Here is a 25,032-nt window from a genome sequence, read left to right as displayed (position 1 = left end):
TACAAAGTGCGATCGCAACACCAGGGAAGCACTAAAGTGAAACCACCGCACCGGGAGGTCAGTCGGCGAATGCCCGTACATAACTCCCGGTCTACTGTGATGTGCGATAATGTTGCTGCATTATATGGGACAAGAGCCAGCCGGTTTGCTGTACCTACTGGTTAATACTGACGATTCATTCCCGTGTGGTTATAGGATTCTACAGAGTATATGAGACTGGCTTGTGATAAAGGATATTATAATGGCATTGGAGTGAATGTATGTCAGGCGATGTTGGCCGTACCATAATAGTTCAATTGATGGGTTTAGTCTGTTTGAATCGTCTTATACAAAATTGTTTCTTTGAAAATATTCAACCTAGCTAGGAGGAATTTGCATTTCAACACTTTCTATGTGTCTGTGGCATACTGTCCAAACAAAATTATACAATATTCTAAATTTCATTCTCTCATGTTGTCCGAAGCTAAAATTTGGATTCATATTGAGGTATATTTATTTTTACAACGTAGGTGGGCATGAACCTAATCGGGTTAGATACTTAAACCAGCGCACATTCCACCTTACCGTAAGCTGTGGTTTGCGTCAGTTGGCTGGTTCGTAGGCCAACAGTCAATGGAACACTGAGCTTAATAAATAGAGCAACCAAAAATAGATTCTCCCTGTATCGCCCATACAGTGGCTCACAAATCGGTTAATCGGATGAATGTTCATTCTTTTATATCTATACGTATATAGATAGCATGCATATTGTATACCGTTTACCACCACCCAAGCGGTTAATGGATTTTTGTATTAATTTACGATACCAACATACAGATTGTTCGGCCAAGATGATGATAATCAACAGAAAGAGCCGATACAAGAATTCAAGTTGCTCACTTGAAATAGTTCTTGTACCTACAACTAGTTGTTCTGTTGAAGTTGATTAACATTACCCGATTGCATTCTCCGTCAACACTCCTCATTACAAAAGGAATATTTATATTTCCGGAAGTCGTTTGAAGTCCAATTTCTCGTATGTTGAATTTGATCCGGACCTGGGAGGGAGCAACAAACGCTACACAACAACGTGCAGGTAAATAATAGCGCTTGTCAAGATGCAAGAAAACTTTCGACAGCCAAAATCAGTCAAGGTGGGCGACGCCTAAATGAACAAATTTCTTTTTGCGTGTCATTGGTGCAAGTGTGTTACCGGTGCATGACTTTAATCATGTGACGAAAATCAAGCTTCAGCTACATTTGGTGAAAGTTTTTTCTTGGTATTTCTCATTGATTTGAGGATAAAGTCAGACGACAGCTTGGCCCCAGTACTCGTTTAAATTGTATCTCACGTGAATCCAGAAAGGTCAGTAGCGTCTTTACGCATGGACACACTAGGCCTGGGCCAGGAGCCCCGCACTGAGGGTGGATATAAATACAGTGTTCGAAAAAAGGTACACTCGAATATTTGTAACTCTTCAATGCGTTGCTAAAATGGCAGAAATTTGAATTGAAGGTGGTTTATATTTTAAAGTTTATACTGGCATTGCATTATAAATATCCCAATACATCATGTCAATGAATCGGTAGCAAAGCATTCGGCATCGCACGTTGATTCTTATCTTATGTGTTCAAACCATCAAAAAGCACCAGACGACCAAGCAGAATGCTACTAGCGGCAGGAAACGCATCACAGCAAGTTCAGGATAGCGTTGAATCATTTCAACCGTTGCAAAAACATTTCGGTTCAATTTTCAATTTATTTTGAGCAAAAGCAATGAAATATATAAAATTCGGAAAGGGCTAGGCCGCAGTGACAAACAATACACGATGGCGAAAAAATCTGTGTCAGGTAGGCGTTCTGCGGAGGTGGACAAATGATTTAGGTTTTTATTACATTTAAGACCGTCAACGGACAAATATACAAAAGTAAACTCTTCTAAGTTCCACTCTTCAACTATGCCTGAACCCTCTTTAACTGGTACCGAATCAATAATGATGTTCCTAAAAGAGGTTAATCTTCAAATATACTAGAACTTCATCTTATCATGCTAAAGAGGAGCGATCCTATTCTTTTTGTCCATAATAATATTTTGACTGATAATAAGAAACCTTTACAATCTACTTTATATAAGACTTTTTTGGTGATATCCAATGGGGAAACTGATCGGAATGATGAGTGAAGCGAAAGCAAGTGGAAAAAATTCCCCCAGAGGCAGAATTCGAACCCGCAACCTTTGAGACTCGGGCCCAATGCACTAATCCACTAATCCTTATGCTATTATTATGGAATATGATTATGTCCCGGAAAGAACATATGATTATCACACTGGCGACAGTGATCGTACCCTGCCTGAAAAGCGAGATCACACACAACCGCGGCTGCTACCCAGCAAATTTGATCTATTTAATTTCCCCCGTTGGATACCAAGGCCCGAGTTTTAAGATCGTCTGATGTCTATTTTGTAATTCATTACCCATCGTACTTCGGTGGGTGACAGAGCTAATGAAGACTGAATTCTGGTCCCTTGCCCAATTAACAAAGGTATGACGAACCGCCGTTAGAATTAAACTAATAATTCATTTATTTGGTTTTTGACGTAAGTGACAATATCTTATTTAAGACTTTTTTGGTGGCATCCAACGGAGACACTGATCGAAATCGTGAATGATGCGAAAGCATCTGAAAAAATCTTCCAGAGGTAGGATTCGAACCCGCAACCTTTGAGACTTCGGCCCAATGCCACATGGATAAGTTTCTCTTTCTTGTTTATATTGGCTTTTAATTTTCTGTTCGAGTTTCAAAAAATAATTAAGTGTGTACTTAGAAATGTTACTTGCATTATATCTCGACTTACTTTATTAGTAATCTTTCTTTGTTTATAAAGCAACTAAAGATTACAGCGTTCCTTGCAGACGTCCCCTAGGTATGTTATTTCTTCTCACAATGTGCACAGAAACCAAAATATGCCTATGAAAAATTGAGCAAATTTAACACACGGATCAATTTTAAACAAATTTGATTTTCGAAATATGCATGATTTTTACAATAAAACACGAAAACTAAAATTACCAGTAGCTGGTTCTCCAACAGAGAAACTAAAGTTTGGCGAAATTTAAAAAGATAAGTTCACTGCAAATTTGTCTGCGATATCATTCGAAGTCAGGTGTTTGATGGACCATTTTTGCGGGAGAATTTGTGAAGTCAGTTTATGCTAGGTGTTTTAAGGCAAAGTATGGAGCATTTTCCGGGAGAAGTGCGTGCAGATTAGTCAACTGAGCAGACAATTCATTAGAAAACTTCAGCCGCCTCTATCATGCAACTAAGAATTTATTTTCAATATTCGTTTCTTCACCAACCGTTAATTTTTTCCGTTGGTGGGAAACTTGTTAAAATCACCGGAAACCGAATTTCCAAATGATTTAACCGAAGCTCGTTCGTGTTTGACTGTCGCTCATTTCATGTAAATTTCAGTAGCAAATCTTGAACTGTATATTCGTAAAATCAGTTGACACGGCACAGAAATATTCAACGGTGGCAAATATCTCGAAAAATCGCCCAGTTAGGTTGAGAATTCCGATATTATTAGCAAATGGCATTACTGACGACAAGTGTTTTATGAAGGACTACCGTGTCTACATGTCTGTCCACATAGTTAAGATTGATGGTGTGGTCACTGATTTGAGTTGGGTACGCGTGTGGTGAAGAGGTTGGTCGTTTTAACGACCCTTTACTTCACCGAGTGATGATTTTGAATTGCAATCGCATAGGACGGGACAAAATTGTATGTCTCTTCAAACTCGTGTCGAGTGATCTTCTTAGCTAATTAAAACGGGATATTCCTTCGCGATACAAACAGCCCGAAAGGCAGACGCTCTTTCGACATGGTTTGCACTAAATACAAGTAAATTGGTCTTTGTAGCAATAAGGACCAATGTGGCAAGTTCGCAGAGAATCATGGGAATGATATCCCTTAAAAGACACTCAAATCACGTTTGTATAAAAATACATACAATTTTACAAAGCTTCCTCACTCACCGCCACAAACCATGCTCTCGTGGCTCGGGAAAAGTGTGACTATGACGTTCCCCTTGTGGGGATATGTGTTACAGTCCATAAAAACTATAGGCGAATAATATTCCTTGTAAAGGTTAAAATTAGGGGGGACGCCAAACAGTTCGAGGAACCACTGATACAAATTTGAAGAAATCAGCTCCTGATTTGGAAACTTTGGGATCAAACAAGCAGTTTCCGCCATTTCCAGGAACATCAAAAATCCCAAGTGGCTCAACATTTCAACCAGTGATTCGACTGATTGTGCCTTGGCTGGGCACCGGAAACTTTGTGATATTGTGGAGCTCCTTCCGGCACCGAAGAAACTATGATTCTCACTGCGCTGTACAGTACGTTATTACTGTACGTTATCTATTGTGAATAAGTTTGAATGGATCTAACAGGCCGTAGCGAACTCTTCTGATACCTTCGGTGGAGTAAGTGCCTGGAAATGACACACTTATGTTATGACTTAACCTCATTTATTTGATAAAGCACATCAAGACAATTGGCGCCCTTGGCAGGGGCCAACCGCACACTACGGGCCTGAAAAATGCGTAGTTCATTGAATACATGCAATACTATAGATTTTCGGCACGCAATTAAACCGTGTAAAACTTGCACCCGTTCCCTTCATGATCCTGTGTGCTTTGAAACTTCGCATGTACACGAACGATTGTATCGTCCGGACGATAGATGATGTTGCTCGTTTGGCATTCGAGCGACTAATGATTAAAACGGACACGCGGCACCTCTTTTTTAAACTAGCCGTATTTGCTTGAGTCATTTGGGTGCGAGTGTATGCAAATGCCAACGTTGTCGAAAATCCATGGCGTATACCGCTTATTGCACCGCCCGAGCAATACAGTCAACATGTTGCTCGTTTGGCATGTGAGCGACGACTGATATAAAACGAACATGCGGGACCTGTATAAATTACCTTCCCGTATGTGATGAAACGCTGCGATGCTCCCTTTTGACGGCTCTTCCTGAAATTGGTTTGCAAATTTCACATTTTCCTCGTTGTTTTTTAAATATGTTCTTGAGGTTCATTTTTGCTTTATTTATACTGCCCATTAAAGCATAAGAGCCCCATACTAAAAAACAGCACGCCGAGAAATACGGATAGGACAACCATATTTCAATATTTTTCTTGATATTTTCTTAACAAACCTGCTAATCTTATTTGTGCATTATGAACAACAAGTGATTCAGAATACAATGAACTCATTTTTTACAAAAATCTATATGGGACTCTTATGCTTTAATGGGTAGTATAGTAGTCGTACATTTTACAAAACTTAATATAGGGTGATGAGCCCATTTTCGCCATGTTTCTATTGTCACCCTACCCAGTTGAAGCCGTTGGCTAGAGCAACGTCTGCCATCTTTGTTCAACGTATTGAGTCAAATGGAAGCGCAACAATAGGGGCACTCGATTCGAGTTTTTGTTGCGCTCAAACACGAAAGTTAGCGAAACAGTGAGTGTTCAGCGCATTTGTGTTATTATATTGGTTCTTAACAAGGAAGCAAAGCTGTTGATGCCAATTTTTAGGCATTCCATTGATTGTAGGCGGAGAAATTAATGAATTAGTGAGGTACCCTGCTTAGGATGGTGAAAATAGGCACATTACCCTAGAACACGTGTACATATTTCCGATCAGATAGTACAAAAATATTGCGATTTTGTTCAGTACAAAGGATGTTATTCGCATTTTAAAACTGGGAAATTTTTTTTTTATAGCTGAAATTTTTAAAACGGGATCCCAACATTGAAACGTTAGAAGTATTTTACTTTACTTCAAAAATTGGGCATTGCGAAAGCCGCTTATATACGACAATTTTACTCAAAATTGCCATTTTTCATGAATCGAATTTACGAAACCTCTATAGATGATTTTTTTAGAAAATTTCTTCTACAAATGTGCTTCAAATATGCATATTCTTCTAGGGTTGAGTACCATGACTGTTCGAACATTGATGAGTGTATCAGACGAATTTATCAACAAATAGGCAATGTGAGATTTTAATCAAACTGCAACATTTTCCCGTAAATTCTACCCTACTGAAAAAAATCAAATCTAAAAAACTTTGACACTTATTCTTAGATACCCTGTAAAAACCACGAAACTTTGAAAATCCATATCTTGCAAGGTTTTTGAATGCAACGTAACTACAAATGAGATTCTCAATATGTATACTTTGTCTTTCGTTAATAGCTCGTTATGTTTTACATAACTTCTCGAGCTCTTTAATTATTTATGAAATTAATCATCTCTGAACTGTGATGTTTTATCATTTGCATCAAATGAACCATTACATATGTGGACACCTTGAATTATTAGTGTCCAGAGGTCTCGAGTAGACAGAACGCCCGGTACCAAAACTGCCTAGTTCCTAGCAAACAACATTATTCGCTAAAATCAGTCCCTTTCAATATTGATATCACTAATTAAAATTAACACAAAACTTGCCCAACCATCTGCCAAGATGAACAGTTTCTATTTAGCTTCACTTCGTACTTCTCACTATCATTGACACACATTTTACACATCATGCTTCGTGTATGTACTCCTCACTGTTGTTAGCAGTATTGACCCCTATCTTACGATATTGTAATCATTCTTAGAGTTTCTACTGGTTGATTGCTGTAGATATTTTCAAACAAATTGTGCGAAAATGGACTCATTCTGTTCATCTCAATGGAAGCTACAGCCGTTCAACTTCTCACGTCACCTGTTTACCAAGAGCACCAACATTTAGTAATAGTGCACCAATATTAGAATGTTAGAAACAATCATATCAAACTAAATCAGTTGTGACACTTATGACATCACAAATTATACTAAGTAACTATCACTGATTAGCGTGATGCAACCAAAAGGTCACGTGGCGAAAAGAAAAACACTCATAAGAATGAACAGTATTATTCTCAAGGTATTGACGGCTAGAGCCACAACAACAACAACAAGACAAACAAACAGTAATTCGTCTAAACACATGCGGTGTCTACTTGCTGAATGAAATTCTTTTTTGCAGCGAACATAGTCGCCAGTTGTTGATGTCACGAAAAACGTTGCGTGGTTTTCATTTATCGTTTTGATAAATTTCATGACAATATGTCGAATATGATATTTCTGGGACCTAATATCAATATCAAAGTCGCATCATGTACCGGTTCCATACCTGCCATACATATGTAAACAACTTTGTTTTGACGGAACGTCGCTGAAGTGTGAAATTGTGCGTATCTCACACAATGTTCCACAATTTCAAGTGCGCTGCCTTGTCGCGTGCTATAGGTAGCGCTTGTAAGTGGGTGGAAATTTTTTCCTATAATGGGTAGTAGGCTGATCAATCATCTTTCGATTTTTTTACAATTCCATCAAGTAGTTCACGCGTTGTTTCGGTCCGCTTGAAGAAACAGTAGTGGCTTTTGCGGCGTCGTTTTAGAGCCACTTAAGCGGAACGGTGGTGTAGGTATCATTATAGCACCGTTTATCAAGTTGGAGTCAGCGAGATGCAGCTGTTCAATTGCACCATAGAAACAGAAATACACTCAGGTTTTTTTTACGCGGGGGATACGAGCCGCGTAAATGAAAACCGCGTAAATGAAAACCGCGTAAATTTCAAAATCCGCGTAAATGAAAACCGCGTAAATTTCAAAATCCGCGTAAATGAAAACCGCGTAAATTTCAAAATCCGCGTAAATGAAAACCGCGTAAATTTCAAAATCCGCGTAAAAAAATACCGCGCAAAAAATACCGCGCAAAAAAAACCGCGTAAAAAAAACTTGAGTGTATTTAAAAGTGTGGCGGGAGGGGATCCATCGAAACAGTATTGTAGTGAAGTGGCATTGAGGATAGTGGGTAATGTAAACATCAACTCTATATCATTTTCGATAATGGGGGATGTGTGTAAAGAATCATTAATATAAAATGTTTGTAGAACACCAAGACTTATCGTGTCAGAGATATGCGAGTTTTCTCGAATCTAGTCACATTTTTGCTTGTTGTTCTCGTACGTGAAATAAGCATAAATGTGAATCAGGAGTATCCAATTGTTAACATGAATGAAGTATTTTTGTGCAATATGCCACTAAAATCCAGTTTGTAAATAAATATGATGTTCACCATCCAAACATGATGATGCTATGAAGCTTATGTTTTTTTAGAATTTACACTACGGAACTTACCAAGTAAGTATTTCGTTTAATGTTGTTCTCCTCTTGATGTTCCTGATAGGACGAAATTGGACAAAATCGAATTTTAACTTTGGAAATGCCACATTTTTTTTCTTTCAATCAATATTTCATTTCGTTTACAGGGGGCCGAATATTTCAGCCTTTGAAATCAACCGATATTATGTCAAATCAATGCGCGCGAGTCGATTAGTGATTCGTTCATTTTCAATGTTCACATTCTTTGCTGCGGGAACAGAACTAAAATTCTTTGAAATATTGTCTTATTCGCACGAATTGTTGGTGAGGAAGATTGTTGTCATATATTCCGATAGACATTTTAACCATTTGTTTATTGTGTCTGGTTTGTGGCAGGCGTGGAAAGCGAACGCGTATATTTTTTTAAGTAATTATAATATTCTCACACATAACAGTAGTAAAAAGGATGCAACATAAAAAAGACCCAATAAACCCTCCCGGTCTCTACGGTGCGCCACTATCGAGGCGCATTGCATCCAACATCTTAAAGGAACTTTCTGTTGAAAGGTAATATGAAAAACTACAATAACAGTCAAATATATATAATATATAAATTCCCTCCCCTAGACTGTTATTATATTTTTTCATATTATCCTCTAACACAGCTGTTCTCAAGCTTTTTCGTACCACGGACCCCTTAGAAATTGCCCTGGGTTGCTGCGGACCCCCACGGATAAACATCGATTTTGTATGCTATCAATATGTTATTTTCAGTTTGTTAGGAAACAAAACTTGAAATTCCAATCTGCACTCGGAAAATATGTTTTTCTTTGCGGAGCAATGACTTCGCGCCCCTACGGGTCAGCGGACCCCAGGTTGAGAATCACTGCTCTAACAGAAAGTTCCTTTAAGATGTTCGATGCAATGCACCTCGACAGTGGTGCATCGAGGAGACCGGGAGGGCTATTGGGCCTTTTTTATGTTGCATGCTTTTTACTATTCTCACCTGCCCAAATCAAAGTTAGTTAGCTATTAGTTGGTTTTATTTTTCTATATATTAGGTGTTCGGAACACTGAAGTTATTTTTATGTTTTATATGTTTTTGTCCTTCTCACCTTTTATTTCATTTTTTGCTGTTCTGCGCATGATAGTCACAATATCTAATGTCGTTCTCTAATATATTTTAGAAAACGAGTCGTAAACCCATCTTTACTGAATGAATGTCTAATTACACGAGCAAATTCTAATAGGTTCAAACACCATACGACCCTATAAGAATACCATGAATATGCTCTGCACCAAATTTCACAGCTATAAAAACACCATAAAATGTTCTCAAAAACCCATAAATGCACCAGAATACGGTTTTTATACGGGATCTTCCGGACCATGGTTTGAACCCATTCCAAACACTATCAAAACACCATACAGTGGGGGTGAATTAGGATCACGAGCATAGGGGAATTATGGGCTTTTGGCGTGCTCGGGTAATGTGTTGTTTCTTCTTTTGTTGTTTCTTTCTCGGCGACACTCAAAAGAACACAGGAATATGCAAAGGAAATACAATAGAAATGTCCACGCGATTGGAAGAACGCGCACAATAATATACAAACACTCGAGCTTTCCGCGATAATACTTGCAGTCATATAAACGACCTAGCGATTAAGTCATCGTGGTAGTACTTACGAATTTATAAACGCGGTCTCATGTAGCAACATACAAATGCCCGCTCTCGCGCGATCATAAAATATACTCACCCGGAAGTTACCATTCTAAAATACAGAACTTAAATACACTAGACAACAAATCTTAGAGCGCCATAGTTGTAAACCGCAGAGAGATGGGGTAGCTCACTTTCTTCCTACATTACTGAAGATTAAATATCAGAATAATGGCTCAAGCGAACACTCGAATGCCCACGCGAATATGAAAACAGCTACAAGGTTATATAAACAAATTCAAACCCGCGAACGCACTAGCATACGCTACACAAAACGCCCACGAGATCAAGCATGTTAACATAGAAACGCTCGAGTCCTTTGCGATAATACAAATTTGGTCACGCATGTGATCGTGTTATCTGCTCACACCTACGCCCGCGATTTCGCATTCAAAGAAACGTCTCGCTGATCAAATCAATATGCTAGCACTAACGAATTTATACACACATTTCAAGTGTGACAAACGCCCGTTCCCACGCGAACACGAATCGATTACGTGCGGAAACCTCTTCCTTTGGTCCTAGCAACTCATGGGCACTATTCTCACAGTCACGTCACTTAATGATTAGAACGAAATTTTTTTCTAGTCACTAGGTGACCTGACTGTGTGAATATGGCCCCATATGCGCTAGAAGTCTCCGAACGCCTACGCCGGATACTCTAGTGATATAGAGAAACTCACTGCCTTCTAGATCTAAACCGTACAACTTCGTGGTTTGTGCGAACATTCAACACGAATATGTATGCGGGTTCACGGGTATACAAGCGAAGTTATTCACGCGGTGTTGCATACGCGCGATACACAAACCCACGTAATCAAACCAGTTTACATGCAAACGCTCGAGTCCGGCACGATAATATAGCCTTGGTCACAACCTCGAATGTGAAATTGCGAACATCCACGCAGAACTACGCCCGCGGTTAGGCAAACATAAGAACGGCCTTGTGATCAAGTGACCGTTTTAACACCTACAATTTATAAACGCGGTCTCGAGTGCGACTATACACTGAAACCTCCATTGACGAACTCTTTTTTTACGTAATATTCGATTTACGTATCTTTTTTTTACGAACTAAATTCGATATAACGAACTCTTTTTTTATGAACCAAGCTCGTAAAAAAAATTTGAGTCCGTACGGTACAACAAGAAGTTGTATACCATTGAAAATATTTTCAGCTAACTGTTATTAATAAAAGTTGGGTATTTTTGGGATTGGGTTGAGGAGTGCATGGCGGAAATCGATGTCTGAAGCCATTTTGAAATTCTGGTTTAGAGAAATTCTCTATAACTACAACAATATGGGTATTTTCGGAATGCGTTTGACGAATGCATGACGGACATTGATGTTTGAAGACATTTTAAAATCCAACATGGTGACATTCGGTTTAGATAAATTCTCTTATGGTTACGGTTATCGAGAATATTGCAGGTAGCCGTCATCTTTGATTTAAAAAAGGGTTCATTTGTCCATTTTCATCATCTACTTGTTAAGCCCGTTTCAATAATACCCATTTACTAGGTTTATCGAAAATATTGCTCAACCAGAAGTCGCCATCTTGGATTTAAAAAAGGTTCCATTTGTCCATTTTCGCCATTTACTTGTAACGCCCGTTCTCAGAATACCCATATTGTTAGGCTTATCGAGAATATTTCTCAACCAACGAATTATAATAGAAATGTGAAGCAAACTTTTTTACGAACTAAATCCCAAATAACGAACTCTTTTACGAACTAATTCAATTTACGAACCCCCGGTTTGGTTTGTAAATAGAGGTTCCAATGTACAAACACACGATCCCGTGCGATTATGAATCGGTCGCGTTCGGAACCTACTGCCCTTGGCCATACCACCCGAGGTTTATGCCTTCAATTCATACACCTGTGCCGCACACTCAAAAGTAAACAAAAGATTCGCGGTCTGCGCGAATATTCAAGAATATGCAAATGACAACACGGTTATACAATCGAACTTATACACGCGAAGTTACATACACACTAGCATATATGACATACAAACGCACACGCGATCATATTCTTAAACATACAATCGCTCGAATCCTTCGCGATCATCCTCGCACACCTAGCGATCTTGCTACCACGAAAACCGTCCGGTGTCTAAATAAACCTTTTTAGCACCTATAAAATTAAAAAGTTAAGGGCGATCTTACAAACGCCAGTGATCGCACGATCATGAATCGGTCTCGACCGAAAGTCGCTATTGAACCAATTATTTTGAAATTTTGCCCTCTATTTATGCACATAATTCCCTAGGTTCAACGTTTTTGATTTTTAAGTTTTTCGTAACACTTTGCAAATCCAAAAATCCAATTTTTGCCTAAAACATTCGCCTATTAAGTTATTGTAATAATAATAATAATAATTTTGTGAAAAGCTCTCGTAGTTACCTGGGGAATGATGTGAAGAAAAATTGCTGATAACATCAAAACAATTGGTTCAGATTTTGAGTTAAGATGTACATCGTTTCAACATGAAAATTTAGTAAAAATTCTGTCCGATTGTTGCACTATTATATGAAAATTAACTGAAAACACGCACTCTGTTCCAAAAAAAAAATCTATGTCGATTTTTTTTTCACTGGTCATGAAGGTTGGAAGCACCCTACAATACCAGAAAGCTCATAAAAATATTCTATGTGGCAACAAATTCACTTTTAAGGGACTTCCATATAGATTTGTCTGTTGGCGGTCCCAGTTGTGATGAACAACAGAATTTTGCCACATCCGCGGATTACCTGCCAAACAAAGATTTTGTAGCGATTTTCAACTTATTCTTCCTCCACTTCCTGCACAACTTTTTGTGCAAGTTTTAGCACCGTGTTCTGGTTGCCGGTTCTGCTCAGTGCCTTTCGAACTTTGTATCTGTGTTATAAAAACGTTTTATTGTTTTGTTCCAAATAAATAGAAACTTGAATTGAAATGTTGAATTGGTTCAAAAGCATCTTGGTCATGCAGTGCCTCGTTTCCTACTGCTATCATCATTCAATCACATAAGATACGGTGCCATGGGCGATTCTGAGCTGCTACTGATCCATTATTGCCTACGCTATTAAGAGTTATAAACAATTGAATGGTCCAATTAACAAAATTTTCGAAATTTTAGCAAAATGTTGCGGGAAAGAAATAGAAATTGTCTCGCACGAGACCTCGCCTATTTACTGTGATTTTGGCATACATATTTAATTTGTATTTGGTAGAAATTTGCTTTCAATAGGTGTAAATTATTTTCACTATTTTCAAAAATATTTAGAGTGATGATGCATTTTGGAAACTTTGAACTGATTGGTGGTTTGTTTATTACGACGCATATCATTAGATTTGAATTACCAGTCCAAGGGCTGCCACGGTATTCCTGTTATATTTCAGACAGCAGCCACCCATCTTTTGCACAAGCAAGTGAAACACAGATGCTTTTATTGTCCATTGCTGATTTAGTTTTTTACATATTCTTCTTTCCAGTTTCTAATAAAATTGGTTTCATCCAGCCCTATATCTTGTGAAGATTTATGACCACATTACTCCTTTACTATAAAATTCAGACTTGCCTTTCAAATGATATCTCCCATAATTTCTGTCTCTTCCTTCATTTTCTTCTGTGTCTGGCTGTGAGCCCGTCCATAAATAAATTCTCCTGAAACGTCCTAAAATGAATCTCAAACGAAACTCGTTATCAAGGACTCCAAGTTTTCCATTTAAAATCAAACAAATTGAATTGGGTTCGACCATATCTTACCTTCTTTCGGATCCAAGGTAGTCCGCTAAGTATTCTAATATTCCGCAAGACATATAAATATTCAGCTGTGCCAGATATCTCGAATTTTCGCCTAGATAAGCTCAGAATTGTGATATTTTGTCTAAAGCAAGCAAACGATGTTGCTGGTGACAAGACATTTAAGAAGAACTAACGTGTTTACATGCCGGCTCACAAAGTTGAGTTCGATGGTGTAGTTATCAATTCGAACTTGACATGAATTGATCTACTGAAGAATGGGATTGGCTGTTTGCAGGACCCCTTGCTTTATTGAGCGAAGATTTTGAATGAAAATCGCACCGGACGGGACAAAATATTGTGTCCCTTCAAACTAGTGTCGGCTTTGGCAAAACTGCGTTGCGTCTTCTTCGACAAGGATCGTCTGCATGATCGGTTGTTTGTGCCACGCGTCATGCATGCAGTATTGCACTAGGTACAAGCAAATGGGTCTTGTTACAATATTTTTTTTTCTCTTGCGGCCGCCATATATACCAGCAGGATGGAGCTCTGCTTCAAATCCGAAGCAAACGGCATCTGATCTTTTAGACATTTGAGAAAAAATAAGGAGTTTCCAACACTTTCAGGAACAACAAAAATTTCATGTGACATTTCAACCAGAGATTCAACTTAGTGCAGAATTGGTTGGATCTAGGTTGGAAACTGGCAACTTTGTGATATTGCGGAACTCCTCCCGGCATGGTTTAGACTTCAATTTTTATGGTACAGCGTGAAGATAACCATCTTCTCGATGATAATTGAAAATGTCTCTTGACTGTCGGGGTATTTTTCGACTTATCAGTCGTAAATTAGACAACGAAGCAACAATATTGTTTTTACTTCCAACGTTTCGATGGGTATATTCTACCTTTATCAAGGATTAAAAATTTTGTTGTTTTCTTATTATATTAAGATTTTCACTTTTTCACTTTTCGGTTCACTTTTTCAACAAATCTTAATATAAAATGAAATTTTTTTAATCCTTGATAAAGGTGGAATAAACCCATCGAAACGTTGGAAGTAAAACAATATTGTTGTTTTCACTGTCTAATTCACGACTGATAAGCCGAAAAATACCCTTTACAGATGATAATTGATCTAGTTTATTCTACGATCTTTGCTAAAGCTTTAAAAAGGTGGCCTGCTTTACTGCCCATGACCACATTTCTGTTACCGTTGTTTCTATGAAACTGAGAAAACTAGCGGAAAAAATTTGCAATAACTTTCGCTACTTTTGGTGAAATTTAAGGTTTTCATCGTGTTCGTTGTTTATTCTGGACTAACAGGACCGTAGCGTAGTCTTCTGGTACCTTCGGTAGAGTCTCAGTTATGCGCATCTTGGCTGTCTACTTTGGCTTTCTTTTCAGTTCGACTTTCAAACAATCATTTTGTATCTACCTGGGAATGATACTCCTAGCCTGACTTATTTGATGACTTAACACTTATTTTATAAAGCAGATCAAGATTTTAGTGCCTTCCTAATGTTGGCGTCCTTGGCAGGGGCCAACCTGGCCAACCGCATGCTACAGCTCTGCGAAGAAGAACCACACTTATCAAACTAGCAACATGAAAACGCAAATAAAATAACAAACTAAATAATTAAGAGATAAATAACAAATAAAAGCGCAACAAATTTGGTTGCAATATTCTTTATCTCAAAGTAATATAAAAAGGCCTCATTTCACTGTTAGGTGAAAACAAATCGCTTCTCCACTGTACACTGTACATCGAACAGACCACTTCCGCAGATCCAAAACTATCATCAAACGTACTTCGCCGTTGCCAATTGGCGGTTAATCGGCGTGATCAACGACGCTATAAAACTACCAACGGTCGTTCTACGACGACGGCTTACTGACAGAGCACTTTGCTTGTATAGGTAAAACAATACACGATCCCACCATCATCAATCATCGCCCGTCGATGACGATCCAAGTAGGTGTAGCCCTCAATCCTCCTCCCGCAATGTGGTGAGTGGTGGTCCGCTGGGTGACACCGATCAGCTGTGCGTCTTCGATCTACAAAGAAAAAAGAGTGAGAGAGCAAAGAGACGGCATCAACAGAGAGGAACGCGCGCGGTAAAAGATTACTGAGCGAGAGAGAGAGAGAGAGTGCGTCGCTGTGAAGTGAAGTAATCGATCTACCAAAGCAGCACTGGAACTTCACGCCGCATCCACGATCGACGGCGGCTTTAGTTGCCGTGAACGAGTCGCCGAGTGTGTTTAGTTTGATTGATTGTCCCGATTGTGTTTGTTTGTTTGTGCGTCAGTGCACTCACCGGTTCTTCCGATTGCTTTGATCGGTTGTGTTGTTTTCTAACGGGATTCGGTGTTTTATGTCATCGATATGAGTGTTGAATAACTAATGAATGTGTTCCTGCTGGCATTGAACCACGTGGTTGCCGCTTCATCGGTTTAATGGGGGCCATCTAATCACCCCCCTCTGAAAAGTTTGTCAGGTTCTAACGTAGAAAGTGTTGATGTCTATTTTAGTGGTTCTCGGTAGGAGAAAAAAAGTTTCAACTGTATGTGTGTTATTTTATTTTAATTGTGATTTATTTATCAAACTAAATCGTTGGTAGTGAATGTTAGCAAGATGATTATCAACAGTATCGTTTAATTTGGAAGATGATAAAATTATACGATTGCACATGCCATGTCGGATAAAAGAAATCGTAAAATTTAACGAGCCTCTAATTGTTGCAATCATCATCACGCATACTGTCGGTCGAGATGTGGAGATATATGTGGTAGAAGTTGAAGATTTTTTGTTTTATTTCTAACGTGTATTAAGCTGTCTCTCTAGTGTCAGTCAAGAAAAGCGGAAAAAGTACAGTGAAAACTCATCAACCAAAGTAGCTCGGCATTTTTTTTCCCTGCTTTTTTGCGCTTATTCACGATAAAGAGGTGCTCAGCCCATCGGTTTTTGAAGAAGTCTCCATCTCGACGTACACTAATTGCAGCGTGAAATATTTTTTGTTGTTTTTGTTTTGTGAAATTAGTATTCGTCTACCATCGACCTAGGAGCCAGAATAGTGTGTGACTGGTTAAGGTTGAGCTAGAAAAGCAAAATGTCATGCTCGGTCGTTTAGTGAAAGTGTGAAACCATTCAGAGGATCGACCTGATCTCCATCTGTTTAGTGATCACTGGTCGACCGCTAGTTGGAGCAGAATTGCCGCCTAACCGGTTCCGAAAGGGAAACTAAACCCTGCCCACTATCAGGCGGTTTGGTCACTACTACTGATGGTCAGCTGGTCAAACAGTCAGCGGCAAAAGTGGCACCCATCTGAAGCGAGTTGGATGAAGTTTATTTAATCGTTGAGGAGCTTAATTTGTCATCGAGCAAAGAAGATTCACTGACGGTCGGGTCAGTTTGTTTGTAGAGAATAGCCCGGGAAGCATCTGATAACCGATAATGGGGCTAACAGCAAGTACCGGTAAATGGAGTTTAAATCTTGTGTTTGTTCTTTTATCGCACTTTGTTATTGTTCGTGCTTATTTTTTTTAGTTTATCAAAGATATTGCGTTAATCCCAAAGGGAAAATAGATTAAACCAATTTGAGCATAAACAGCATAAATTATGTTGATTTTTTGTGTTTCGAATTCATCTCCTCAGTAACTAGCACCAACTTGAAGCCAAGGTAAATGATGTAACTAAACTAGTACCGTTCAAAGAAACAGTGCTGCCAAAAAACAAGAGTTCGTTTTCGTTTTCTCATCAGTAAACCAGAGTTTCTGTCCTTGCTTCGCGGGACATCACTCGGACCTAGTTTCTTTAGGCGTTCACATGTGTAGTGTGATAGTTTGACTTTAGTGTCCAACTAGTGCACGTTTGGGTGTTAGCTTAGATGCATAGTCTAACTTGGCTCCAAGTTGGGGCTAGTTGCTGACGAGATTAATTTGAAACACAAACATCTTATTTGTCGCTAATCAAAATAAAACTGTTTGTTTTGGTTGTTTGATCTAAATCTGCTTCTATCAAGTAATAACCTTGTATTATATTTAAAATGACGGCAGAGTAATCAGCTGTAGTATAATATTATAACCACGAACTGTTGTACAAGCGGGTTTCGAGTTCATTTCGTGCAAGTTTAAGGCCATACGTGATCTGCATATATTCGATAGTTCACAGTGTATAGAAAATTAATTCAATCCACACACGTCCGCTAAACTATTCCATTTAGCATCGGCTCCACACCATCGCGTGTCATCTGCCATATTCTCGATTGTCTGGGGAAAATCATTTGCTAAATACATATGCTAATTCTTCTCATATACTGTACATCGTCCCACATGCGATGTTTCGTTCAGTTGATTCAATCATGCTAGATTTGTGTGCAGCATAGCTGATATTTTTTGTTCACTGAACAGCACACTATTGTTAGCTGTGGTGGACAATGATTCTATTGCAGCTTTCCAGGTCATTTTAGTTCGGATCGATTTCTGCTCATGTAAACACAACGATCAGTATAGACTTTAATCGAGCTAATAAACGTAATCGATCCGCGGGCACGTGTATCGTCAGCAGCGTCCGAAAAAAAACAAGCCGGCAATTATTTAGCATTCCTGACTCTACTTGTGGGTGAGATTCGTTTAGCCGGGCCGCTTTTTGCACTTGGTCCATTAAAAGTCAGTGATGGATCGTTGGCTGTTTGTACCTTCTTTCTAGTGCAAATGATAGGTGATCGAGCAGATTGTGTGTTTATCGGATAGCTAAAGAGTGTTTATTTTTCGATCTTTACTATTGATCTAGGATTTTGTTTACATTTTTTGAAGGTTTTATTTGAGATCTGAATATTAGTTTTAATACCTTGAAACATAGAGAGAGCTGGAACGTAAGGTATTTTGCAAAATAGAAAAGTAAACACGGAAAGGGGGGTTGCTTGGTTAGTCGAATGCCTTGAGTTGTTTTAGAACATTTTCAAATTTATTGGGCATGTGATAAAGTTTAACACGGTTCCAACGATCAACAAACGCCCATTATACACTATGGGGAAGTAGTGATATCAACGAAAGGCGTAAGTGCCTTATAGAATATATATTATCCAACAATATTGATATATGTAATAGAGGCAACAAACCTACTTTTATAATTGCTATACGCGAGGAAGTGCTGGTTCTGACAATGTCAAAAACTCTCTGAAAACATCATAAACTGGCATGTGTCTGATGAAATTTCTCTATCAGACCACACACATATGCTCTTCGAATATAAAGCAGGAGAAACACTAGCAGAAGTTTACAGAAATCCCAAAAACACAAACTGGGATTCATTCTGCTCTCTGTTGAGCGCAAAAGCATGTTTTGAAGCAGAAATCCAAACCGAAGAATATTTGGAGATCTCCACAAATATTGTAACATCTAAACTGATGGATGCTTATAATAGAAGCTGTCCAGCTAAAACGCATACATCCAATAAATACGCACCATGGTGGAACAAAACCCTAGGAAAGTTTCTAGGAAACTGTTCAACCGGGCTAAACGGACTGGACAGTGGGATGAGTATAAAAAGTCTCTTTCGGCATATAACCTAGAAATTAGGAAATCGTGAAGAAAGAGTTGGAAGTTGATGTGCGAGCGGGTTGAACAAACTCCCGTCGTTGCAAGACTACAAATTCTCTCAAAAGATTATACAAACGGGTTAGGTAGTGTGAAGAAGGACGACGGAACTTTCACCATTGATTCCCAAGAAATACTTAGTATCATGATGGAGAAACATTTTCCTGGTTCGTTTCCCATTCATAATATACATACACAGAATCAAATTGAAGCAGAGCCTGACTCATATGAAGCTAGTACCGCAGCTCACGAAATAGCCAGTGCCAAAATTACAGACGCAAAGGTGGAATGGACGATCGACTCCTTCGAACCATTCAAATCGCCGGGCATGGATACTGCCAATAATGCTACAGAAAAGCAAACAGCAACATCATTCCATACCTGACGAAAATGTTTAGGGCAAGCCTAATGCTAAACTATATACCTACAAGCTGGAGACAAACAAGGGTAATATTTAAACCAAAATTGGGGAAGCGCGATACATCACTTCCAAAATCTTTTAGGCCAATCAGCCTAACTTCCATACTTCTGAAAATAATGGAGAAAATGATTGACTTACACATTAAAGCAGAGTACTTGAAAGACTCCCCACTGAGCGAATTACAATTTGCATATCAAAGCAACAAATCAACAATAGATGTATTACACATGTTGGTTGGAAATCTAGAGAATTCTATTGAAATAAAAGAAATCTCACTTGCAGCTTTTTTAGAAATAGAAGGAATTTTCGACAATGCATCTCATACTTCAATGCGGAATGCTATGAGAAAACATGGGTTTGACATTTACACAATAAATTGGATCAACTCAATGCTTACAAACCGTAAAATAACTAGCACGCTTGGAAACACGCCACTGACTACGAAAACAAATAAGGGATGTCCTGAAGGCGGAGTTCTATCACCCTTATTGTGGTCATTAGTTGTAGACGAGCTATTGAAATCATTAACTGAAATGGGATACGAAGTGATTGGATTTGCAGATGATGTTGTAATCCTCGTGAGGGGAAAATGTGATTATGTTATCTTAAATATAATGCAATCTGCACTGAACTTCACTTCGAAGTGGTGTAAAAAGGAGGGCCTGAACATAAATCCCTCCAAAACAATCATAATCCCGTTTACTCGAAAAAGGAAATATTCCATATCAACACTTTTGCTCATCGAAACAGTAATTGAAATGTCCTCTAAGGTAAAGTATCTGGGATTAATACTCGATAAAATAGTAAACTGGAATGCGCACATTGAGCAGGTTATAGGCAAGGCAACTAGTGCTCTTTGGGTGTGCAGTAGAACAATTGGTAAAAAATGGGATCTCAGACCAAGTATGGTTCACTGGTTATACTCTACAATAGTCAAACCAAGAATAACATATGCCTCGCTAGTTTGGTAGCCTAAAACAAAAAGGATATCATCTCAAAAAAGCTAGGTAAACTTCAAAGGCTTGCTTGTGGAGCGATAACCGGTGCCATGCGAAGTACTCCATCAAAAGCATTAGATGCAATGTTGCATTTCCTTCCGCTACATCAGGTGATATAACTTGAGGCGGAAAAAAGCGCATTGAAAATAAGTCGTCATAAACAATTATTATCTGGAAATTTAACAGGACATCTTGCGATTCTGAAAGATTTTGCTATAAATAACCTCGTCATTGCAAATGAAGACTGGTTGCATGCGATGCCGTACTTTGAAACTACTTACAAAATTATGGAGCCCGAACGGTCAACCTGGGAACAAAGTGGCCCTAGTCTCCGCCCAGGCTCAGTAACTTTCTTCACAGATGGGTCAAAAAATGAACAATTTGACAGGATCTGGTATTACAAGACCAGGAATAAACACTAGTATCTCCAGGGGATACTGGCCGACAGTGTTTCAAGCAGAAATATATGCCATTCTAGAATGAACTTATGTATGTCTGAAGAGAAATTACCGGTATGCAAATATCTGCATTTTCTCAGATAGACAGGCTGCGTTCAACGCATTAAAGGCTCCTATATGTCGCTCAAAACTAGTATGGGAGTGTATTCTTGCACTCCGACAATTGGCAGTGAAAAATCATGGTAATGTATACGGTGTTCCAGGGCATTGTGGAGTTGCAGGGAATGCAAAAGCCTATGAGCTAGCAAGAAGAGGGTCTTCCACTAATTTTATCGGCCCAGAACCATTCTGTGGAGTCTCATCGAGTGCCCTCAAAATGGAATTGAAAAAGTGGGAAATCACAGGTATAAAAAACAATTGGAGTACCACACCTGAACTACAACAATCAAAGAAATTTATCTCACCCAACGAGAAAAAACCATGAATCACGAGAATGTGTGCGATGTTTATATTCATTAAAAACTTTTAAATGCATATATTACATTTTATTATTATACATCACATGACAACTATATACAGGAAAATAAATCATTATTCGAGTTCTAAAATTTTGAAAAAGAAAAAACAGCCATGGTAATATTGAACTGAAAAAAAAGGTGCGAAATCGGCAAAGTCCCAAAAAGTCGATCTTTATAAAAAATTTTTTTCGAGATAACATAAAATCTCGACGTTTCATGCATTTTTAAGATGTTTGGCATCAAAAATACGAATTCGATTTCTGAAATTTCATGGGGTCCCCCCTTTGAAAAAAAAAATTGAGTTCCGGCTTATATGGGAATTTCATATGTGACCGGACGATTTAGTCTATATTTCCGGACCCATATAAGCGATCCGTACGAAATTTTATAGACATCTGTGGGGATATTATAGCTATCATTTGGGACTAAGTTTGTGAAAATCGGCCCAACCATTTCCGGGAAACTGATGTGAGTTCGTAAATTTTGAAAGGTGGCCGCTTTTCCCAGGCACTTCCGGAACCATCTATGATGGTCAATGTAGTCAACGAAAGTTTGGTTGGCCGTCGGTGACCGAGAACAGCAAATTTAAGTTGTTTGAGAGACATTTTAGCGAAATTTTTACCTTTTTTGCTTTCATCGGAGTATCGGTTTGAATCACAATTTGCTCTGTGATCGCACGCCCAGGCCTGTAACTCCGGAACCGGAAGTCGGATCGGGATGAAATTAAATAGCCATTTACGAGGACGCAATACCTTTCATTTGAGACCAAGTTTAGCCGAATCGGTCTAGCCATCTCCGAGAAACCGATGTGAATGTTATTCTGAATTTAGATACTTCCGCCGAGGCTTCCGGAACCGATGATGGTGGCCAATGTGACCAAAGAGACTTTGAATGGCTGTTAATGACCTAGTACTACAAATCGAAGCAGTTGTGGTCACATTTTGGAAAAATTTTCACCATTATACATTCATTGCAGAATTTCTTAAAATCGACATTTTCTGCGTGATCGTACTCATCACCCTGTAATTCCGGAACCGGAAGTCAGATCCATTAGAAATTCAATAGCAGCCTATGGGAACGTTGCACCTTTCATTTGGGACTAAGTTTGTAAAAATCGGTTCGTCCATCTCTGAGAAAATTGAGTGAGATTGTGTTCGCGTACACACACACAGACGCACATACACACACACATACATACACACACAGACATTTGCCGAACTCGACGAACTGAATCGAATGGTATATGTCACTCGGCCCTCCGGGCCTCCGTTAAAAAGTCGGTTTTCAGAGCAATTGTAATACCTTTCTATTGAGAAAGGCAAAAAGGTGTGAAATCGGCAAAGTCCCAAAAAGTCGATTTTTATAAAAAAAAAATTTTTCGAGATAACATAAAATCTCGACGTTTCATGCATTTTAAAGATGTTTGGCATCAAAAATACGAATTCGATTTCTGAAATTTCATGAGGTTTAGTCTATATTTCCGGAACCATATAAGCGACCCGTACGAAATTTTATAGACATCTATGGGGATATTATAGCTATCATTTGGGACTAAGTTTGTGAAAATCGGCCCAACCATTTCCGGGAAACTGATGTGAGTTCATAAATTTTGAAAGATGGCTGCTTTTCCCGGGCACTTCCGGAACCGTCTATGGTGGTCAATGTAGTCAACGAAAGTTTGGTTGGCCGTCGGTGACCGAGAACAGCAAATTTAAGTTGTTTGAGAGACATTTTAGCGAAATTTTTACCTTTTTTGCTTTCATCGGAGTATCGGTTTGAATCACAATTTGCTATGTGATCGCACGCCACAACCTGTAACTCCGGAACCGGAAGTCGGATCGGGATGAAATTAAATAGCCACACGGAAAACCCCGCAATCACAAAAAACGAATATTGCAGTTTTTGATTTTTGACTTGACTGTTTCAACTAAAAATTGCTAATTCAACTAAATTTGTTGATTATTTTCGAATCACTAATTGTTGAAAAAAATTGTTGTTTTTGGATGCTGTCAGTTTTCTGAAAATGCAGACAGCAAAAGGGAAAACAAAAACTAGAATTCAAATTCAACAATGTCTTTAGTTAAAAAAGCCGTTCTGTTTGCAATGATAGTTTCGAAATTAAGAATAAAAAATCAATTGTATAACAATAGATTAAGTTTCCAAACTTTGAATTAGTAATCTTAGTGAAGTATATGTGTTTTCGTGAAATAAGGATAATGGTTTATATCATGCGACTGATACTCGAATGCTCATAAACTTTCTGGAAATCTAACGAAACAGAAAGGATTCGTGACAGTATGCAGTTTGTAAAAATATCAATGATGAAATATTGTACCAAACATTGCTTTCGGTAAGTTAATTGTAATGTGTTTATTATGTTCCGTACGGCGCTTTACACGATACGATAAGAAGTTACTTTAGTAGCATTGTGCGTGATTCACATTTCTCAATAAACTATAAATATTATAAGTTCTTGTGGATTGACATTTCGACTAAAGTATTTGGCCTGTTATTTCTCAAAGATTCACTATTTCAACATAAGATTCCTTACCAACTTTTCAGACGACAGAGCTTTTGCATATTTGGAGTGAATTTTTGTCGAAAAAAAATCATTTATATGCTGATTCTTAGTGCATTTCAAAATAACAATTTACGCTAGAAAGCAACATAGTAGTTGATAACATTTAGGCAAACCTTAGTCTCGTTAGCTGTGTTGAATTGAAGGAAACCTGTTGGGCATGCAGGCAAACGAGTGACAACGATCAAGTAACCTGGAATATCAAGGTTCGAATTTGTAGTCTGTTCAACCACTATACTGCCGTTTCCCCCCTAATGGCCCTTGGAAGCAGTAAACCCCAGCAGTGTCTCATAACAACCATAGCAAACCGCAATATTATATTAGCAGTATATTGCTTTTTGCATGTGCGAATAGTGACTAGGATAGCCAGAACAGGCTAGTTACAACCCACAATAGTCGCAAGGAGATTCCCCGATACAAACTCAACATTACTTCCTCTATAGAAAAAATGAAACTAACCAAGCCTATTAGTAGCAACTTATTTTAGATTGATAACTACATGTTAAATCGATATATGCTCACAACAATGTGAACACATTTGTGTTCGCGAAGTCCATGTATAATTATTTAAGCTGCAAGCTACTACTATGCTTTGTTATCATACTTATGTTTTGATTGGCCGGGATCAGAGATAATAGAGCATGAGCAGAGAAAAAACATGGCTTATGGTATCCACCCTCGCTTAATTTTTAAGCCTGGTTTACCAGTACTTTAAAGCCTGGCTTAAACGTTAAACGAGGGTAAAGCAGTCGGCCCTTGGAGGAGAAAAAGCAGATATCATGGATTTTCCACGAATTTCCAGAACATCAATACCTGCAGTTGACCGGGGAATATCCTTCGAAGCCAGGACGTTCGGTCATCCTAATATTGACAATATACA

The 25,032-nt window shown here is 38.5% G+C and overlaps 1 protein-coding gene across 4 annotated transcripts in view; it reads left to right on the top strand.

Annotated features, from left to right (window-relative positions):
• Positions 1–25,032, top strand: part of LOC131692963 (guanine nucleotide exchange factor DBS) — a 382,061-nt gene that overhangs the window by 18,021 nt on the left and 339,008 nt on the right. Inside the window, exons 1-2 of one of the 4 annotated variants that reach the window (XM_058980405.1) lie at positions 15,889–16,204; positions 16,682–17,117. The exons of the other annotated variants lie outside the window; for them this stretch is intronic. Of the exons in view, the coding sequence (XP_058836388.1) occupies positions 17,096–17,117 (22 nt within the window). The 5' untranslated portion in view covers positions 15,889–16,204; positions 16,682–17,095. Of the gene's footprint in view, positions 1–15,888; positions 16,205–16,681; positions 17,118–25,032 lie in introns of those variants that run through there. 4 annotated transcript variants of the gene reach the window in all.

The sequence above is a fragment of the Topomyia yanbarensis genome, chromosome 3, assembly GCF_030247195.1.
Source record: "Topomyia yanbarensis strain Yona2022 chromosome 3, ASM3024719v1, whole genome shotgun sequence".
In the NCBI taxonomy this organism is placed as follows: Eukaryota; Metazoa; Arthropoda; class Insecta; order Diptera; family Culicidae; genus Topomyia; species Topomyia yanbarensis.
Note: the sequence above shows the minus strand (reverse complement) of the source record. Positions and strands in the feature narration are given on the sequence as shown.